This window comes from Acinonyx jubatus, chromosome E1 (genome assembly GCF_027475565.1).
Source record: "Acinonyx jubatus isolate Ajub_Pintada_27869175 chromosome E1, VMU_Ajub_asm_v1.0, whole genome shotgun sequence".
Taxonomy (NCBI): Eukaryota; Metazoa; Chordata; class Mammalia; order Carnivora; family Felidae; genus Acinonyx; species Acinonyx jubatus.
In genome coordinates, this window is record NC_069397.1 from 17,873,568 (window position 1) to 17,893,641 (window position 20,074).

General features: G+C 54.1%; 2 protein-coding genes across 4 annotated transcripts; one reads left to right on the top strand and one right to left on the bottom strand.

Moving 5' to 3' along the window:
- The first annotated feature begins 67 nt into the window (after positions 1 to 67).
- On the top strand, positions 68 to 8,762 carry POLDIP2 (DNA polymerase delta interacting protein 2). Of its 2 annotated transcripts, XM_015081404.3 has the most exons (11): positions 71 to 313; positions 1,655 to 1,736; positions 2,606 to 2,703; positions 3,394 to 3,490; positions 3,661 to 3,736; positions 3,972 to 4,079; positions 4,543 to 4,679; positions 5,448 to 5,474; positions 5,680 to 5,805; positions 6,845 to 6,924; positions 7,714 to 8,762. In XM_015081404.3, exons 1-11 carry the CDS (start codon positions 153 to 155, stop codon positions 7,826 to 7,828), a joined length of 1,107 nt encoding a protein of 368 aa, XP_014936890.2. In that variant the 5' UTR covers positions 71 to 152; the 3' UTR covers positions 7,829 to 8,762. The 2 variants fall into 2 exon arrangements, with proteins under 2 accessions (XP_026890287.1, XP_014936890.2); XM_027034486.2 differs by lacking the exon at positions 5,448 to 5,474 and having other exon boundaries at positions 68 to 313.
- Positions 8,763 to 8,932: 170 nt separating this feature from the next.
- On the bottom strand, positions 8,933 to 20,019 carry TNFAIP1 (TNF alpha induced protein 1). 2 transcript variants are annotated; one of them, XM_027034487.2, is made up of 7 exons: positions 19,809 to 20,019; positions 15,805 to 16,122; positions 15,027 to 15,196; positions 14,519 to 14,608; positions 14,390 to 14,442; positions 13,222 to 13,417; positions 8,933 to 11,574 (listed from the first exon to the last, which is right to left on the bottom strand). In XM_027034487.2, the coding sequence occupies exons 2-7, from the start codon at positions 16,007 to 16,009 to the stop codon at positions 11,338 to 11,340; spliced, it is 951 nt and encodes a 316-aa protein (XP_026890288.1). In that variant the 5' UTR covers positions 16,010 to 16,122; positions 19,809 to 20,019; the 3' UTR covers positions 8,933 to 11,337. The 2 variants fall into 2 exon arrangements, with proteins under 2 accessions (XP_026890288.1, XP_053068387.1); XM_053212412.1 differs by lacking the exon at positions 19,809 to 20,019 and adding an exon at positions 16,338 to 17,075.
- Between the last annotated feature and the right edge of the window lie 55 nt (positions 20,020 to 20,074).

Consider the following 20,074-nt stretch of genomic DNA (forward strand, 5'->3'; position numbering starts at 1 on the left):
AGGAGCATGGAGTTCGCGGAGCGGGACGAGGCGGGGCAGAGGGCCAAGGGGGCGGGGACGCGGCGCGGGGCAGTGTGGGGCGGGGGGGCAGAACGCCTCCCGGCCGCGGGTTGGGCCCAGAGTCAGCAGCCGAGCGGGCGCTCGGGCGGGACATGGCGGGCTGTGTGGCCCGACGGGCCCTGGCCGTGGGCAGCCGCTGGTGGTCCCGCTCGCTAACCGGGGCCCGGGGGCCGAGGCCGCTCTGTGCGGCGGGTGGAGCTGGGGCCTTCCCACCAGCGGCGACCACGACGACGCGGAGGCACCTCTCGTCCCGGTGAGGGACGGAGCGCGGGGGCCGTACGTAGAACCCAGGGAGCGTGTTCTCGGTCAGCGAGGAGGCAGGAGGCCGAGCCGGCAGAGGGTGATTGGAGTTCGACTTGGGAGAGGGTCCCGGCCGGGAGCCGACCTGCCCTGGCTGGGATGTGTGCCAGGAACAGAGAAGGGAGCGCGGCCCAGAGCCCTGGGTTGCGCAGGGCTGGCTCTGAAGGGGAGCTAGCAACCCTCCCGGAACGAATCCTACCTCCCCAAATGGAGATCCCGAGCGCTGTTGTTAACGGGCAGCCCTTTAATGAAGCCCTAGGGCTTTTGACTTGAACCCCCAGCCCCGGATTGGGACAAGGCCTCCCAAAGAAAGATGCTCGAAGTGGGAAGCAGGACTCTTGAGTGTGGGCCCTGCGTGGGTTCCAGGTTTCAGCCTGACCTTGGGGAAACAGGTTCTTTCTGTGTGACTTGGGGAGGGGGTTCGGAGGCCATGAGGGTGATGTGAACATTGTCTCTAGCCATGGGACAGGCAGATCACATTGGGGCTGGAGGATCAAGTGAGAGGAAGCATAAGGTTCACATCTCCAAAATACTAAGAATAGCAGACCTTTGAAGGACCCCTAGAAAGAGCAGCCCTGTCCAGAGAGGTCACAGAACACTGACCTTTTAGTGGCTGAGATTAGACCCTGGTATTGGGGAGAGATGATCACTATTTGCAGTTTAAGACCCCTGTGAAATTTGATGTAAATCCGAACAAAAACTAGATTTAGAGACTACTAAGTGCAGTGCAGGGAGCATGGCAGGACATCTGGAGATGATGCCCTGGGAAGGGCAGGGTGAAGGCTGCAGTTTAGGGGGGTAGATAGAGATGGAATAATTACAGAACAAATATTTTTTGAGCACCTCATATACACTAGGCTCTGAGGGGAAACACAGGCTAATCAGACATAGGCATTGCTCCCAGGGAACCTACAGTCTCTAGTGGAGATAAGACACGGGCACAAATAACAGAAATGCAAGGTGGGAACGTTGGTTAAAATGCTGTGGGAGGTCAGGAGGGTGGGTCAGGGAAGAAACAGAGGCAAGGGATACAAATAATGGTGGGAGGGCATGATATGAGGAAGGCAGAGAGAGAAGAAGGGGTCTGGGTGCAGTCAGACCTAACACAGAAACTGAGGCAGGACCTAAAAGAGGGAAAGGCAGAATTTGGAGTGGTGGTTTGGCAGGACCCTTACCTGCTTCACCTGCCCCTCTGCCTGGCCCCTCTGTAAGTACCCTAGTAGCTTTTTCTGTTGCTGTAGGTACCATTACCTTCTCAGCTCTTCAGCTGCTTGTTCTTTTCCATCCTAATCAGAAACCGACCAGAGGGCAAAGTTTTGGAGACAGTTGGTGTGTTTGAGGTGCCAAAACAGAATGGAAAATACGAGACTGGGCAGGTGAGTGCCGAGCTGGGTCATCTTTCATTTTCGAGGTGCGCCCTGTTTCTGAAAGCATCAGCTTTGGTCATAGACCCAGCTGTTAACAGTTTTCCGCCTTGGTGTCTAGTGTCAGATCGGAATCACAAATTCAAGATGGGGTTTCTGTTTTCCTGGATTTGAATCCATTTCACGTGTCACTGGGTTCCCTTTCCAAGTTAGCATGGACAGAGGTAATGTGGGCCACAGCGAGGAAAGAGCCAGGTTGTTGAAGAGTCCTGTAATATAGTGGATGGTGGGAGGCCCGTGGAGGGAGCTTTTAGGAAAGGAAACTTTTGATGCTTCGTCATAGTTGAATTGATTGCAGTGTCATATAAGCTGTGGGTGTGAGGCTCTTGTTTTTGTATCAGCTTTGTGCCTGATCCACTGAGATAGATTGAGACCCTTTGTAAGTCAGGACTTTTTTTTTTTTTTTTTTTTTTTTAATTCAACTCCTCGTCCCCACCCTCCCACCCCCTTTTTTTGGTTTGCCTGCAGTGGACCAGGTGTGTATGGGAGTTGAATCAGAAAGCAATACCTTTGTGGAGTTGGCAGTCTAGAGACAAACTATGATGGGGTTGGTGGCCAAGCACTGTGCTAAGTGGAGGGGAGGTCAGGGAAGTCTTCTTAGAGATTTAAGCTACAGCCTGAAGGATCAGCAGAAGTCAGCCAGGTGAAGAGGGGGCGGGGGATAAGAGTGTCCTGAAGCTGGTGGGGGGTGGGTCACAGAGTTTAAGAGAAAGACTGGCAAGACGTCTGGTGTTGCAGCTACCTGTGCTGCTTAGCGGTCTGGGTCCCACCTGCAAGGACTTGGGGACTGCACGCTCACGGAGACCTCTCTTCCCTCCTAGCTCTTTCTTCATAGTGTTTTTGGCTACCGAGGTGTCGTCCTGTTTCCCTGGCAGGCCCGACTCTATGACCGGGATGTGGCTTCTGTGGCTCCCGAGAAGTAAGTACCCCTGTCATTGTGCCTCATGGTACCCTTAGGAGGAGGCCTGAGTCATGGCCGACATACGTAATTGGGGTCCCAGGGGTGAATCCAATATCCTCCTGGGCCATCGGAACAGTCCCAGAGTACTTCCTGGACACCATGGAGACAAAAGTGCTGAGTGCCAGGGACAGTCTTATGCCAGAGGGTCCCTTTAGGCCCTCCCAGGATGCTTTCCCAAGCTGTTCTCTGTTTGCATTATAAGTAGCCCAGAAGGTATTTGAGGGACTAATTTTCTTGATTTCTTGGCATTCAGTTAGAATCTTTCAATCTCTTTTCCCTGGAATACGTTAAAACAGAAAAGGCCCAGCTCCATTAAGTCATCAGAGACAGCCCCAGGGATGCGAGAAGAGCGGGGTACCTGGGGCTCCAGGATTGGAAGGAGGCAGCAATTTGAATTTTTCAACATGGCCCCTTTCCAAGGAGTAGCCAGAGAGTAAGACAAATGGTGACTCTGCACAGTGGGTCCCCCGTGTTCCTTTGTTACCCCCGGCTGGGCCGGGGTGTTGCTGTGCCGGTACCTGGCTTATGCCAAAGCCCCTTCCGGTCAGGCACTAGTCTGTTGAGGTGAGGAGGTAGGGAGCTAGGGCAGGCACTGCTTCTCTTTTTCTTGGGGTGATCTTAGGCTTCTTCCCCTACCCTACCCTACAGAGCAGAGAATCCTGCTGGCCATGGCTCTAAGGAGGTGAAAGGCAAAACTCACACTTACTATCAGGTGCTGATTGATGCCCGAGATTGTCCACATATAGTAAGTAAGCAAGATGGCTGGGCTGGGGGTTTCTCTCCATGGGAAAGGCCTGAGCCCGATGGGGACAGAGGGAGGGGGAAGGGTCAAATAGAGCCCAGATCAGCACTGGGCCCTGAGTTCTCAGGACTGGATAGTGACTAAGAAAATCTCTGACTCGCTTCTTGCCCTAGTCTCAGAGATCTCAGACAGAAGCTGTGACTTTCTTGGCTAACCATGATGACAGCCGGGCACTCTATGCCATCCCAGGTGAGTAGTGAGCATCTGAATGTGCCCGTCGATGAGAGGTCTGGTGTCTCTCAGCGAGAAGATGCCGATGCCTTTCTGACGTCCTTTAATCTGCTGGGAGGGATTATGGTGGCTGAGAGTGCTGGTGCCAGGCTCGTCCCACCTTGAGACAAGGCCAGGAATTGTGTTTCTTCCCAGCCTTGTTCCTCGCCTTTCCTCTGTGAGTTTCACCGTCTCTTTTCTCTCTCTGTGCCAGGCTTGGATTATGTCAGCCATGAAGACATCCTCCCCTACACCTCCACTGATCAGGTTCCCATCCAGCATGAGCTGTTTGAAAGATTTCTTCTGTATGACCAGACAAAAGGTGATCTCTCTCAAGAAAGGAAGCTGTAATGGAAGGGCCCTTTCTTCAAAGACAGTAGCACAGAAGTAACTTCAAAGCTGTATACCCACAACCTTATTCAGCCTCCCATTAGCATACCAAGTCAGGTGGATGATTGTTGTCTCTGCCTAACAGATATGGAAACTGAGGCTCAGGTGATAAGAAGGGAATCAAGGTTGCTAGTTAGAGGCAAGGTCATGGTTGCAGCAGGGTCTGAAAACTTGGGCTCCTCACTCCCAGCCCATTTCTCTTCCCACCATGTCACAGACCTCCGGGCTTATTCCTGGCGGCTCTGGGCCTTTTTCCAGCCCGTGCTTTTGTTTTATGTTTGGGTGCCTTATTTGGCTGGGTCAGAATTGGGAAGAGTTTTCTAGGAGGGGCAGTTGGAGAATGAGTGCAACACCCGGGACTCTGGCCTGGACCAACCAGTTATATCTTGCCCCAGCACCCCCTTTTGTGGCTCGGGAGACGCTACGGGCCTGGCAGGAGAAGAATCACCCCTGGCTGGAACTCTCTGATGTCCACCGGGAAACAACTGAGAACATTCGTGTCACAGTCATCCCCTTCTACATGGGCATGAGGGTATGTATGTGCCTGGCCTGGACCCCATCCCTCAGGGATAGGCCCCGGTTGCCTGTGGTGCCCCCGTGTGACTGACGGAGAGTGGGTTCTGCTTCCAAGTGCTGCACACATTAGATCAACACTAAGACCTAGAGCAGGGAGACACTCAGGTTCTGGGAAGGAGTCCTCCAGGCTGACTTTCCTTCTCTTCTGGTTCAAAGGGCATCCCGTGTATGTGTGTATGCAGAATACATATGTGCGTGTTTAAATCAGCAGAGGCTGATCTTCACACATTGTATGTAGTAGATATTTATTGGGTTATTTCTTGCCTGGTTGTGAGCCTCAAAAAGAAATGAAACACTGGCCCTGCCTTCCAGGAGGAGCTCCTGGTAGTGGGAGAGGCCAGCATAGAGCATATTGGGTATCGTAACGCTGTTGGGCTACGGAAGGGCAGAGGGGGGCAGTGGCCTGGGCCAGCAGTGGCTGTAGGGGCTGGGGCAGCAGCTGGAAGACCGGAGAGAAGGGAAGGGCCTTGTGGCTGATTTCCGTTGGCATCCAGCTCCGCTGGTGATCTTGATAGAATGAGGAGGAGGGAGGCCAGAGATCGGTCCAGGGGAAGCGGCCTCCGTTTGGGCTTGTTGGCCGTAGTTCAGCGATCACCCCACAGACATTCGCAGCATTGTTCTGCCTCCGTAACCTTCCGGGAACACGTCTACTCAGTTGGAGAGATGTTGATTGGAACGGACTTGGTCCTGCCCTCTGGGACTTAATTTTTTTTTCCCCCCCCAGGAAGCCCAGAATTCCCATGTCTACTGGGTGAGTGTTTCCCTGTGGGAGGAGAGAAGCTCAGGAGTTGTGCCCGGTGTGGGGGGCAGGGGGAGGTGGGGAGTTTGCCTCCGGGGGATACGGCTGTGTGCTGCAGGTGTCACTTTTTGTTGCCTTTTGCTCTCTTGGAATTCTGGGGGGACTGGCCCAAGGTCTGTTCTTTCTCAGATGTGAACTCTCTCCTCTCCCCCCACAGTGGCGCTACTGTATCCGCTTAGAGAACCTCGACAGCGATGTGGTGCAGCTTCGGGAGCGACACTGGAGGATATTCAGTTTGTCCGGCACCCTGGAGACAGTGCGAGGCCGAGGGGTGGTGGGCAGGGTGAGCATCATCAGGCCGGTAATGCCGGTTTGTGGTCCTGCCCGGCAGGCCTGGGGGCTGAGTGCACGCTGTCCTGTTCTGTGGCTAGGGACCAGAGGCTTTGTGTGTGAGCGCATTGGGCTGCTTTGGATGAAACCTTACAACGACCCTGTGAGATAGGTTTTCTACAGCCTGTCCCACAGATGAAGGGAAAGCAAAGCTAACTAAATAGCCCACAGTCCTGTGGCTAGTAGTAGCGGGACCTGGATTTGAATCCAAGTGAGTCTGACATCAAAGTTTGTGTAGAGTTCTTGTTGCCAGCATGGAGCCTTACTAAAAATATGAATTTGAGCACCCTTAGCTGGGGCTCCCCCCCACCCCACCCCGTCCCCAACCACTACTCCTGGTTGTCCTTCCTCTGCCTCCTTACATGCCTGCATCCTCTTTTGGCCCATGAGATCTGATTTTGCAAACCGTGCATTACCCCACCCTGTCTCCTGAGAAATAAGGCACAAGAAATGGCCAGGGGCCACATGTAACATGCATTTATCCAAGTCAGTAGGGACTTGGGAGGCAGGGTGGGATACTGAGTAAGAACAGCGCTTTGGAGTTAGATGGTCTGAATGCCAGCTGTGTGTGGTTTACTCCTCACATAACTTTGGGCCAGATATTTAACCGGAAATCTCAGTTTTTTCCTGCTAAAATGGGGATCACACCTATTACCTCCTAATTATTAGCAGATTTAAGTCAGCAGAGGTTGGCAGAGCACATGGTGCCTGGCTCTTGGGCACTCAGTGAATGGGCTCTGGAAGGGGTATTTACAGAGTAGGTCCTGTGCCTGTGATCTTTGCCCAGAGCCCACAGACGTTCGGTCTGAGGTTCTCTTTCCCAGAATCCGAATTAAAGGCCGGGGTCAGTGGCCGTGCTGTGGGAGGAGGTACTGGCAGGCAGTCATTGTGGGAAGCATGAGGGGGCATCCAGTCCTGATGAACAGTCAGCACGTGGCCCCCGGGGTACAGGAGCTTGTCTGGCCTTACCTATCTTGTCCACACCCTTACAGGAGCCAGTGCTATCCAAGGAGCAGCCTGCGTTCCAGTACAGCAGCCACGTCTCCCTGCAAGCTTCCAGCGGGCACATGTGGTAAGTACGTGCCTGGACGGGGCACCGAGACTCCACAGACACAGCTGCAGGTCAGAAAAGTGAGAGCTCAGTTTGCGGTGAATTCTGGGCCAGGTTACGTCTTGCGGTGGAGACTTCTCTGCTGTTCATTGTTGTGTGGGGCTTCTCTGATTTTTTTTTTTTTTTTTTTTTTTTAGAGAGAGAGGCACGATCCGGGGAGAGAGGTGGAAGGAGAGACGGAGGGAGGAGGGAGAGAGAGAGAGAGAGAGAGAGAGAGAGAGAGGGACAGAGAGAGAGACTCTTAAGCAGACTCCATGCTCAGCACAGAGCCCAACTCGGGGCTCAATCCCACGACTCTGGGATCATGACCTGGGCCGAAATCAAGAGTTGGACACTCAACCGATTGAGCCACCCAGGTGCCCTCCATGTCTGATTTTTTATAACTACCTGTGTTCTAGTTTCCCTGTGATTTTGTGGACTGAGGACTTGGGCCGAAGAGGTCTGGTGCTCATGTAGTTGGTTCTTTCCCTGGGTGGTTCACTCCTTAACCTGGAAGTAGAGTTGGGTAGCTCACGCAGTGTGCATCTGAGGGCCAGAATCAGGGCAGCTGTATGTTTTCTCATGTAGGGCCAGGAAGGGCCCTTGGGTTTCTGGACCAGTGTGATCCTGACACGGACCAGGCAGAAGAGAGCCCAGGCCTGCCTCATCCTGCTGTGTTCAGTTCTGGAGCTGAGGGCATAGGGCTCTCCAGATCCTTAGGGGGGGGCCTCAGCCTTCACTCCCTCTAACCCAGGTGCTCTCTGACCACAGGGGCACGTTCCGCTTCGAGAGGCCTGATGGCTCCCACTTTGATGTCCGGATCCCTCCCTTCTCTCTGGAAAGCAATAAAGATGAGAAGACACCACCCTCAGGCCTTCACTGGTAGGCCAGCTGAGGCCCAAGTGCCTAGGCTCGGCCCCTGAAGAACAGCTCTGGTCCCACAATTGCTGCAGAACTCTCTCTTTACCATGGGCCACAGTGGGTCTGTCTGTCGTTTGCACCATTTGATCGTGGGCTTTTTTGGTGGGTGGGTATAATTTTGTCCGGAAGACCCGTGTAGGACTCCTCTGAGGCTGGCTTCCCCTGGCTACACTGTGTTCCAGTAAACCTTTCCACCAGGAATTCTGTGTTCAGCTGCCACAGGGCCTGGGGTTTCCTGGCCTGTCACACGAGTTGTTTGAGACATGAGGTTTGGTCAATAAACCAGTGCACACTTGGCCACCCTCGCCATTTCTGCCCCCAGGGGTCTCAGGCTCCCTTTTTGATGCCCTGGGGGCCTTTGGTTGCTTTCCTTGCTGCCCTTCCAGGAAGCTGCCCCATCTACTAGAGTATGTATGGGTTTCCCTCCCGAAGCTGGGGGTTGGCTGGATGTTTCCCAGGGTCGCGGTGCCCCAGCCAGCAGGGTGGGGGCTAGACTGGACTCCCCTTCTTTATCCTGCCAAGTGCAGAGCAGGAGGCCAACATCGGGCTCAAGCTCTCAGCACTGGCCAGCCATGGACATCGCTGGCTTCCCTGAGCCTGGGAAGGAGGGCAGCAAGCCACATGAGTTCCCGGGAATAACAGGCTTGCCAGATGAGCACGCGTCTCTCGGGCCTCCAGCCCACCCATGCAGAAACTCAGCGAGGAGCTTTAGGTACGTATGGACGGTGACTGAGCCAAGCTACTTTCTGAGCTGCTTGCTCACACATCTCCAAGAGCCAGAGAAGAAATGTGCTGCATTTTCCCCTGAATCTTAGGATTCCTGCTTCCCTCCTACCGTAGTGATTGTCAAAGAGGTTGTTTATTCTTGAATTAATATTAAATCTCAGTTCCAGCCCTTACTAGTGTTGTCCTTAATCCTCCACCAGGGGGAGCCAGGGTTGCAGGGCCACGGAGTGCAATAGGATTGTGACGCAGGGAAAACACAAGGTGGTGAACAGAAACACGAGAACCAGGGCCATAGCACTGCGCTGACCCAGCTATAACCACCGTGAGCACAGTTGCGGGCCACTGCAGCGTAACACGATTTTATTAGAAATTAGTGTTTGTTTCCATCACCTAGGCTGAGCAACAAAGAATTGCAGTTATGTGACAAAGAAGTTCTGGGCCATTCTTTAGGCAGAGGTCAGTCAGGTAAGGAATCGAATAACACCCGGTACTGGTTACATGGGGTCACCAGCAAGTTTCCGGTTTTCTCAGAAACCGACAAGGTTTGACCTTCATTTATGCTGTTTACTTTCCCTGGGCTGCTCAGGGTTGAAAAGTACACAAAACCAAGAGCTGCTTTCTGCTTGGGCCTGAGGAACTCAAAAGAAAATTCTCCAAGCCCTTATGCCACAAAGTCTGGCTAAAGAAGCTAAAGTTACTTCAGTGATTTCAATGTTAGTATTTTTCTTAAGACCAAGGAGAGAGTTTCCATCAGTCCAGGACTACTGTGCTTTCTCAGGAAGAGACAGGTCACCACTCAGCTGAGGATGTAAATGTCAAAGCAGTAAAGAGAGGCTGCAGGACTGGGGAGGTCAAAGGACAGGCATTAAAATACCTCAGTGGGGAGCTGGGCCTTGAGCATTAGAAGGCTTCAGGAGGGTAGCAGAGGAAATAGGCCAGTGGCCTCCGGCAGGAGCATTCCAGTCTCTGTGGGAAAGCCACAAAGCCAAAGCTGGAATCTGGCCAAAGAAATGGATTTGTCTTCATCTTGTTACTCCAGTGAAGGCTGAAAGAAGTGTTTGAGCCGATGACCAGGGTGCCTTGCCTGAAAGTCTGTATTTTCAAGGCTGTGACAAGTGTAAATGCCTGGTTAGTCACAGTTCTCCAGCCCCATCATGTCATTTCAGGTCCTTGTGGGTGTCTGCTAACCTTGGCCTGGCATTTGCCCATCGGGTCAGCCACGAGCAGACCACTTAGCTATAGTGACAGCAGTCTGGAGAGATGAACCTGATAACCTGTGTTCCTTCCCAGGTGGCTGCTACCCAGTGGCTACGCTGTTTTGTTAGGCTGGCTGATCCCTCCCTGATAGCATTCTTTTGGAAAAGAATTTGGATAAGCAGCTCCCAAGGGCCAAGCCAAACAGAAGGCAGTGACCGAAAGCCCTGAGGAGGAACTTGCACCCTTGCCCAAAAGCTGGTGCTTGGCAGCTCTGTGGCCATATGACCCAACAAGAAAGAAATGAAGAAACCTTTCAAGGGACTCAGGCTGCGCACATCACCCTGCATCCAGGCTCAGCACTAGGCAGAACCACCGGCCTCGGCCGGGACACAAAACCAGGAGAACGGGGTGGGGGGCAGTGGATATATGGCCAAGCACATGCCACCCCTGCACAGGGCTGCTTGGGACGCAGAGCTCATGCTCACTGTCCTCGGATGGGCATCCAAGTACAGTGCCCACAGGCTCCACGGCCTTCCCACTGTGGCTCATGCTCCTGGCCCCTGTGGTGGCTCTTTGGCTTTCTGGTGAGTAAAGCAAAGCATGCCTTGAGGGCAAGAGAATCAAAAAGAGCAATCATGTTAGACCCTAAGAGTCAGTTATGTGACTTTAAGATGTAGGGGTAAAATGTCCTTTCTCATGGGCCTTTTTAGCACCACGGTTCCCAATTTAAACATCCTTCCTCCCTGCGGGCTCTCTGGGCCACCTGCTTGGGCAGCCCAGCAAAGCCAAAGCTAGTAAATTTTTTTTGGTGGTGGTGGTTTTTGTTTTGTTTTTATTGCTTCTCTAGCCCCTCTCTGATTCTGCAGGAAAGAGGGGGTTACGGTCAGAAAAAGATGATGTGGGTCAGGGCAGAATACAAATCTCCTGAATAAAAGTACAAAGTGCTTTAAAGAAACTGATCCCAAAGGCATCAGGAAAGGCCAAGGGCTCTGCCCTGCCCAGGGTCCTGGCACCCTCAAGGGGTAGCACAAATACCCAGTGCCCTCATTGTTACAGACTTAAAACTATTCGTTTCCTAGATAATTTTTTAAAAAACAAAATTGTGAAGCCTGTGCTTAAACACCATAAGGAAGAAGGAGCCCCACCTTCTGTGAGAAACTGGGCCTCCACAGCACCAGAACGAACCCATTCCCCATGGACCTCAACAAAGGCCTAAAGGTAGCCCCTCAGTGGAGCAAAGGGGTACTCCAAAAAGCGCCAAGGGGAATGTTTTTGTGGGAGGTGGGCTGGTCAGTCCATTGGCCCCGGGGGCAGCAGCAGCTCCCTGTCAGGAAGGGTGAGCAAAGGGTCCAGGACTTGGTCATCTTGAAGTGTTCAGGGAGCAGGGCAAAGGAAGGTGGTCCCTCTCCTGCTCAGGCCCTCTGACTTCCTGTCATGCCTCTGGGTGCTGGGACAGAAACCCAGCCAGCAGCAGCGTGGGGTGGCCAGCGGGGCAGGGTTCCACAGGAGGGGGGACAGGGTGTCCTGTGCCCTGACTCCCTGAGGGTCTCGTCAGTCGCGATGGGTAGACTGGTGGCCGAGCTGCCGGTCATCATAGGTGCTGTAGCGCTTGACGTGGATACGGCGGACACGGTCCCGCAGTTCAAAGGCCTCCTCATCTTCACTGGGGGAAGCCTGGCTGCGGCTACGGCTGGTGGCCTCCAATAAGGAGTTGTCGGGGACTCGGGGGGTCTCGTACAGTAGGACGTTGAGAGTCTCCTCATAGATTCGGGCCTCTGGGAACTCCACCTGGGATCAGGGGGTGAGAGAACCCCATGAGGTTTCCTCCACAAGAGGGAGCTGCACGTCCGGGCCCTTGGGTCTGTGCTGGCTCTACAAGGCCGCCTGACCTCTCACAAGACAGACGGCCTTCTGGCTCGTGAGGGAGGGAGGCCTCTCTGAAGATGTGAGGAGGTGCGCTCTGTGGACATCAGGGTGCCAGAGCGTGGCGCGCTGCCCGTGCCCCACCCAGTCCCAGTCCAACAGACTAGTACGTGTAGAGGGTCGGGCCTGAGCTTTGTGGTCAGACCTCGGCTTAAATATGGCCCCCCCAATTACTAGCTGCCGGGCCTCGGTTTCCACATGTGTAAAAAAATCAGGGTTCATATCTACTTCATAGTTGTGAACGTTACATGAAAGACCGGGGAGCGGATGCCCGGATGGCTCGGTCGGTTGAGCATCCGACGCGGTTTTGGCTCAGGTCATGAGCCTAGGGTCACGGGATCGAGCCCCACACCGGGCTCCACACTCATGGAACCTGCTTGAGATTCTGTCTCTCTCCCTCTGCCCCAATTCCCAACTTGTGTTCCCTCTCTATCTCTCTCTCTCTCAAAAAAAAAAAAAGGGATGGCATTCAAGGCAGCTGAATTCTAGCCTAACTTGAGCTTCCAGCCCGGCCTGTCTCACAGGTGTGGTGCGAGGGCTCAAAAAGTTCACGGAAGAGAAAGCACTTAGGAAGGTGACGGGTGTTGCTGCCACTTCCACAGTGTAACCAGCCCCCACAGAGACCTGTCCCTGAATCTTGACTCCACTGAAACGTGCACATGGGAGTCCCACTCCCAAAATGACAGGAGGAAGCAGGGCCACCTCCTATAAGCTGTCCCCCCCCCCCCTCCCCTGCCCCAACCCTCAGACCGCCCAGCTGGAGGCACTGCAGTGGCCATGCAGGTGCTATACGAGCTCGGGGTTTTGAGCCCTCACACATGTGTCCGTCCCCCACATGAGCTGCCCTCCGGGCTCAGCGAAGCCCTGCCGCCCCCCATACAAACATTCTCAGGGCAGCTACTCCCTGGGGAGGACAGCACCCGCTTGCGGCCCGGGAGAACGGGGTTCGCGGGGTCCGTGTTAACGGTCACCTGTCAAATCCCTCCCGTACCCGGCGCCATGTGGTCACTGCAGAGGCTGAGCTGAGTGACCAGGAACCCACAAGGAGCAGGGGCCGGAGGAGAGATCAGAGCAGCTGCTTCCGCCAGCCTGCACCGCTCCTCCTGGGAGCCGTCTCGTGTTTGTTCTGCTTCTGGTAAATTCACACTGTCGTTCCCATGTTTGCAGATGAGGAAGCTGAGGCTCACGTGGTTTAAACGGCTCAGACGATGTCAGAAAACTAGTAAATGGCGGAACCAGAATTCAAACCTGAACTGGGCCAACTCCAAAGACCCGGTCTTTCCCCCTGCACCATGCTGTCCCCTGCTGGTCGGCGGCCCCTGCCTCTCAGCTGACCCAGAAAAGCGCTCCCCAGCCGCTCCCCGAACTCCTGGAACTGCCCAGCACCATCACGTGCGTTTGGGGGAGACAGAGCAAACCACACTCCTTTTTTGCTCCCTGTGGTGAAAGGCACAGCTGGGGCTGCGCTGCTGTGTGTCCCGTCCCCCCCACGCAGAGGGAAGCCCGCCACACCTTGGTCTGTTTCTTCTCCGTGGCGTACACGATGGAGGTGCAGCACACCTCTGCCAGCTTGCGACCCTGGCCATAGAAGGACCAGCAGCAGATCTCATCGCCGATGACGTCCTTGAGGAAGAGCACGCGGCCGTTGAAGCGCAGGGAGAGCTTGTCAAACAGCTCGATGTTTTTCAGCAGGTGGTCGTCAGAGTTGCTGAAAAGAAGCCATGAAGGCCGGTGGGCCCAGGAATGAGGTTCTGGCACAAGAGAGGGGGCTAGCTGGGCGTCTCCTCTCTGTCCCTCCCCATCATGCACAACTGAGAAAAAGCCAAGATGCCAGAGGGAACAGGAAGAGAAAGGGTCACGGGCACCCTCTGGGTTTGGGGGCCTGTGAGGAAAAAGAGGGGAGTTGGTCTTAAGTTAAAAGCAGAGAGAAGGGCGCCTGGGTGGCTCAGTTGGTCAAGCGTCTGACTTTGGCTCAGGTCATGATCTCATGGTGCGCGAGTTTGAGCCCTGCATCGGGCTCTGCACTAACAATGCAAAGCCTGCCTGGGACTCTCTCTTGCTCTCTGCCCCTCCCCAACTTGCATGCACTCATGCGTGCGCTCTAAGTAAAAATAAACTTAAAAAAAATTCCACACATAAAAAACAAGTTAAAGCAGAAAGAACTGAAGGAGGGAGGTCTCCTCTCATTAGGCCCACAAGGAAGGAGTCTCGCTGCCATCGAGGCAGGAGGATCCCCTCCCTTGCTGTAGGGGTGATGCTGGCAACAGGCCCGTCCACAGGACTTACTGAGCCTGCGGCCTTCTGGGTCTAGCTAACTGTGGCCCAGCAGTGAAGCACAATGGCTGGCTTACGTCCTCGTCCACCTCATAAGATAATGCTGGGAAGACACCTGGCAAGCTGCCTGACGTGGCACATTGGGGTAGGGGGCTGTTCCGTGTTCATTCTCATCTATATCCTCAGCCGGGGCCCCGCGCCAGGTTCCAGACGCCTCTGCTGATTTCCCTTCTACTCTCTGTTCTTCCCTCCTGAGACCTGGGCCCTTCCCAACCCTGCCGGGAGTGCAGGCGGCTTCTCTTGGGTCTGCCGCCCCGCTGCTGGCTGGCCAGTCGTTCTAGCTACTTCTGCGGGCCTTCCCCCAGCCCCGGCGCCCACCCCCTCGGCCCCAAGATGCCCACCCTACCTGGTGTAGGAATACTTGTTGTTGCTTCTATTGTACAGCAGCTTCACCACGGGCTGGGAGGGAGGAGAGCGTGAGGGCCAGGCCAGGGTCCCATCCGCCCCTGCCCGCAGCCCTCAGAGGTGCCAGTACCTTGGTGGAGGATTCGATGAGCCTCTCTTCCTCTTTCAGGGATGTGATGATGGGGATGTTGCACACGGGCTGGTAGGAGTCCTTCTTGTCCTGGGTGACACACACAGCCGAGAATCTTTTTTGAGCTCTCTTGCTTGCCAGGCTAAGCCAGGCTTTCCCCAGGAGCCGTCAGAGCCCCTATGCCAAGGCCACCCTCTGCTTGTTGTGGAGGCATCTGGCAACAGAAACTGCCAGCCCGCAGGCAGAACCCCGTTTCCAGAAAACCTAAAATCCAGATATCAAGGCATAGAAACCGGAAGCTGGGCTTAGTCATACCGCCTGAGTCCGTCACCTTACAAATGGACCGGCTGCCAGTGTCCTTGGCCTGGGCAACACCCACCTGGTGTATCTAACTTGGTTTGGACTCACGGCACTCGTCACACAGCCTTTCGGGAACTGGACCTTAGTGTCCCCAAAGCACAGGACCAACTCCCTACCTCCTCAACCTAACGCGACCGTATCTCCGTACCTGCAGAGCAGTCTGGCACATGTTCACCAGCCCCTGAATGAGGTAATATTTTGCTTCAGCCATCAATTCCTTGATTTCCTGCCGGTTTTGCGGGAGGATGATGGTGTCATCTCGGAGGTAATTCAAAATGGTGCCGAAGTGCTTTCCGCATCGGTCTATGAGGATCCAGCCTGGGGATGCAGACAGGCCCCAGACGGTGACCCTCTGCCTCCAGGCCGCAAGCAGCAGGAGAAGGCCACCTGACAAGCCTGGTGGCGGGTGGTAAGCAGCATGCAAGCCCAGAGCCCCCACCGTAGGGTAACAGAAGCAGAACACAACCTCTAGCTCTTAGGCCTGTGGCTGTTCTTCGACCAAGAACTGACTGGCATGTGCTGTGGGGACGGAGGCCCTCCGGGCCCTGAGAGAGCCCACAGAGGCCGAAGCTCAGGATGGCTCAGGCCCGCCTCCCGGGAGCACGGAAACCCCCGGGCCCTGCTTGTCTTCCGTGTACTGCCCAGTCACTACAGCAATGGTTCCTGTGAGAATCTAGTCCTCTGTGAATAGTTAAGAAGTATGGATCTCCTCCCTGGAAAGCGGGTAAGCACACACCATTCCACGTCCGATTTCCAAGAATCGCGAAGCTCTACCGAGGACTCCAGGTGAAGGAGTCCTGTACTAGGTAACAGGAAAAGTCGATCTAGAGTCTAGTTCTGCCAGGCGTAAGCGCTGCCCCAAAGGCACTTCCTCAGGGACACTTCCTTCCCTCCTCAAGCCAGCCCAACAAGCCCCGACGCCTCACCTTCTTTGTCGGTCAGCACCTCCATGCGCCCGCTGAACATGGCCTTGAGCATGGTGTCGTGCCGGGTTAGCGCCCGCACGGTGGTGTAGTACAGGGAGCCACCCACATTGAGCTGCACGTATTTGTTGCCCAGGCTGCCTCCCTTGAAGCCGCCTAGCTTGGGCTTGGCGCCTGACGCTGGGCACAGACAGGTATCCCCTGACATCTCCCGCTGCAGGTAGATCACCACACGGCAGGAGGTCGGCTTGGAAGGCTCCGCCGTGGTGGAAGGATCACGAGTGAGCGGCCAGTAGAGGCCAGAGCCTCATACTCTCAGCACTGTGAACAGGAGATGGGAGAGGAGACAGGAGTCAGCAGAGGACAGCCCTCAGCCGAGAGGGGCCAGGAGATCCCAGGAGACCGTGCAGTCATTCTCTCCTTGACCGCTGCCTAGACCTCACAGAGGCTAAGGCCCTAGGGCAATAGCAAAAGAAGACACTCCTGCTATTGTTTCCAGTACCAGGAACCAGAGCAATCTCCCAGAGCCCACTCACCATCTCACCAGCCTCCCTGAGACTCGGCTCAGCTCTAGGCAGCAAGGAGGCCTAGCAAACCCCTGGAGTTAGTCGGAGATGCTGGAGGCACAGACTGGGCAGCAGAAGTCTGTACCCTGTGGATCCACAGTCCTATTCCAATTATTTTCTTCCCAAGGTTCCCAGGACCCAAGACTTCCCGCCAAACCTACTGGGAATCCTGCCAGCGCAGGAGATTCCCAGGAGCCAGAGGGACAGGATGCGCTTCCTTTCGAAAGATTCCAGGCTCAGAAGCAGCCTGCACCAGTGCTGACTGTGAGCGCCGCCCAGAGTCTGGCCTCAGAAAGGAAAGTAAAAGCAGCTTCAGGAGAGCCCGGAATGAGCCAGGCGGGAGGGCACCGTCCAATGTTCCTGGCAGAGGTTACTCTGGCCCCAGGGGGATTTCCTGACCTTCCCCTTTCTTGGCCCCAGCCCTGTCCCAAGTTCCTGAAATTGTCACCACTTTTCAGGAGAGAACAACGACAGGATGGCTATTTTTACTTCTTTTTCCTGAGAGGAGGCCCAGCAGCCCCATCTCTTCCTTTCGCTCTACCCACAAGACTGGGGAGAAAAGGCTCCAAAGGATCAGATGATAAATCTAAAAGCAATTAAGTGATTTGGAAACTGAAACGCTGATAGGCATTCATAGGAGGGAGGAGCGAGGAAGCAAAGGAGGGCACAGCCAGGTCACTCGTGATCTAGATTCTATATGCTTCGGTTTCCTAAGGAATCACTAAAATGCATTCACTGAAAAAAAAAAAAAGCAAACATCCACTTCATGTTTACTATGGTCTAGGTACTAATCTAGGCACTTAATATATACATTACTTCATTTAATTCATTCAGCAATAAAACAATACTGAGTGCCTACTAGGTTAAGCAGTAGGAACAGAGAGATGAAAAGATAGTGACCTTGCCTCGAAGGAGTATAAAGAAGCATCACAGTGTTAACCAGAAGAAAAACAATAAGAGTTAGCATTTATTGTGCCCCTGGTATGTGCCAGGCACTGAGGATACAGAAGACAATAAGTCATGGCCTCACGGAGCTTACATTCTAGGGGGAGGATCCAGACAATTAGCTAGAAAATGAATGCATAAGCGAGCAGTTCCAGAAGGTAAGAAATGCAATAAATAAACTAGTGACAAGAGGGTGACTAGGGATTAGTACTAATTAGTACAGGGAAAGCCTCTTTGGGAAGGCGACATTCCAGCTGAAGTCTGAAAGCGCATTCCAGACAGATGGGAGAGTAAGTGCAAAGTTTCTCAGTTAGATACAAGTTTTAGGAGCAGAAATAAGGCCAAGATGTCTAGTGCACATCTTGGCTTGATGTAAAGTCAGGTAACGCAGGGGCCAGATCATATTAAAGAGTCTGCATTTTAGGCAGGGGCGCCTGGGTGGCTCAGTGGGTAGTGTCCGACTTCGGCTCAGGTCGTGATCTCACTGCTTTTGCATTCGAGTCCTGCATTGGGCTCTGTGCTGACAGCTTGGGGGCCTGGAGCCTGCTTTGGATTCTGTGTCTCCCTCTCTCTCTGCCCCTCCCCTGCTCACACTCTGTCTGTCTCTCTCTCTCAAAAATAAACAGGAGTGCTTGGGGGGCTCAGTCGGTCGGGCTTCCCACTTGGGCTCAGGTCATGATGTCACAGTTCGTGAATTGGAGTGCCACACTGGGCTCTGTGCGGACGGCTCAGGGCCTGGAGCCTGCTTTGGATTCTGTGTCCTCTCTCTCTCTCTGCCCCTCTCCCACTTGCGCTGTCTCTCTCTCTTTCTCTCTCTCTCAAAAATGAACATTAAAAAAATTTAAAAGAAAGTAAATAAACATTAAAAAATTTAAAGAGTCTGCGTTAAAAAAATTTTTTTTTAATGTTTTTATTTATTTTTGAGACAGAGACAGACAGAGCATGAGCAGGGGAGGGCCAGAGAGAGAGGGAGACACAGAATCTGAATCAGGCTCTGGGCTCTGACTTGTCAGCACAGAGCCCGATGTGGGGCTCGAACCTGTGAACTGCGAGATCATGACTTGAGCCAAAGTTGCACGCTTAACCGACTGGGCCACCCAGGTGCCCCGAAAGAGTCTGCATTTTATATTAACTGCAACAGCAATCTATTGGACTGTTTTAAGCAGGGGAGTGATAGGATCCAAGTTACTCACACTTTGAAAAGATCACTGTGGCTGCCGTGTAGAGAATGGACTGTTAAAGAGTGCAAGAGAGCACGTGCGAAGACCAGAGGAAGCAGCAGTCTAGGCAAGACATGAAGGCCTGGACTCCACTGTTGGTCACAGAGACCGAGAAAAGGTGAAATTGCCTCGTGTAGTTATCACAACACGCAAACATTTACAGTTACACATCACCTCCTGCAAGTTCAATACAGGAGCAGTGTGCTGGCTACCCCAACTTTACTGCTCTGCTATCCAAAACAGCACTTAGCACAAGCACCTTTTAAAGTATTTAATACATGTCAGTTAGGTTGATATTGTCCCTAAAAAAGATTTAGGTAGGTCCCTAGGAAGAATGTCCGTCCAAAAAAGGGCCAGAGAGGTTGCTGTGAGAAGTTCTGAATTTCTGAGACTCACTTGCCCCAAGGATGAGATGAACCCTCACCGGCGGATTGCCCAATCAGTAAGTAACACACGAATAGTGTGAAATCACCTTCCTCCACTCACCCCAAAGGAATAAATCCACCCCTTAACAGGTTTTAGCAAGTTCCAGGTGTATTTTGTGTCTGGCCCCGATTTCCCCAGGATAAAGAAAGCGCACCTATGCTCTGCTAAAGTAAAGGAACTCAAAGGCCAGGCGGCGGCCAACGGAGCCTACAAAGCAATGGCTTTGAGCCCTGGACCACGTCAGCTCAGATGCCGCCCGCTCAGATTCTTCCCAGACCAATGGGCTCCAGGAATCTTGTGGCAGGTGACGCCCCACAAAGTAATTCCACTGAGAATGAAGTTTCCACTGATAGCCTCAGTGCTGTTCCTTCCGGACTTTGTGTGTGGATATTTGGGGATGTCTGCCTGGGGCTGAGGGCGTATCCGTCTCTCTCAGCGAGGCTGATGGGAAGCTAAGCAGAATTAAGGGCAGGAAAACAATCACGGCCATGGAAAAAGGTGGGGTCCTAAAGGAAGAAGGACCCAGAAATTCATCACACTAGGGTGGGGGCAGCCGATCTTGGGTTGAGGGGGCGGATCCAGCAGAAATCTTAGGTGTAAATCTTAGGCTTCGTCCAAAGGGTCTGGAAAGATTTGGCGAGACCCAGCCTCCCTGTGCTCTTCCCCGGCCCGCACCCCTCCTCCGCACCGAGAAACAGACCGATTCTGACACCCATCCCAGTGGAAGATGTGAGCTCTCCATCTCCCCTAAGCCGTTCCATGCCTTTTCCCCAGGACTGGGTGGGGCTCTCTGCTCCAGTCCCGGGCCCGTCCATCCTGTCCCCCAGGGCAACCTCAGCCCGGCTCTCACCGTCCGCGGGGGGCGCTTCTCCTCCTAGCTGGGTTGCAAGCCGACCCCGTGCCGCCCTGGGCTGTGGCCGCCTGCCCGCCAGCAATCCGGGGCTGTGAGCTCATATCCTTCGCCCGCGCGCGGACCCCGCCCCGAGCCGCGGCGCAACCCCGCCCGCCCAGCAGCCTCGGACTCCACGGCCGGGCATGCCCAGCACCCAATCACGGGGGGAGGGAAGGGCTCCTGGGAGTACTCCACGGAGAGCGCACAGCTACTTCCTGCGGCCT

What these genes read in the sequence shown, in the direction of transcription:
- TNFAIP1 (XM_027034487.2), bottom strand. Translation starts at nt 16,009, where the DNA reads ATGTCAGGGGATACCTGTCTGTGCCCAGCGTCAGGCGCCAAGCCCAAG. An exon ending in TGTGCCAGACTGCTCTGCAG is followed by an intron (nt 14,609 to 15,026) that starts GTACGGAGATAC and finishes TGTGTCACCCAG; the next exon opens with GACAAGAAGGACTCCTACCA. An exon ending in CGGAGAAGAAACAGACCAAG is followed by an intron (nt 11,575 to 13,221) that starts GTGTGGCGGGCT and finishes CCCTGATCCCAG; the next exon opens with GTGGAGTTCCCAGAGGCCCG.
- POLDIP2 (XM_015081404.3), top strand. Translation starts at nt 153, where the DNA reads ATGGCGGGCTGTGTGGCCCGACGGGCCCTGGCCGTGGGCAGCCGCTGG. An exon ending in GCTTCTGTGGCTCCCGAGAA is followed by an intron (nt 2,704 to 3,393) that starts GTAAGTACCCCT and finishes CCTACCCTACAG; the next exon opens with AGCAGAGAATCCTGCTGGCC. An exon ending in GCCGAGGGGTGGTGGGCAGG is followed by an intron (nt 5,806 to 6,844) that starts GTGAGCATCATC and finishes ACACCCTTACAG; the next exon opens with GAGCCAGTGCTATCCAAGGA.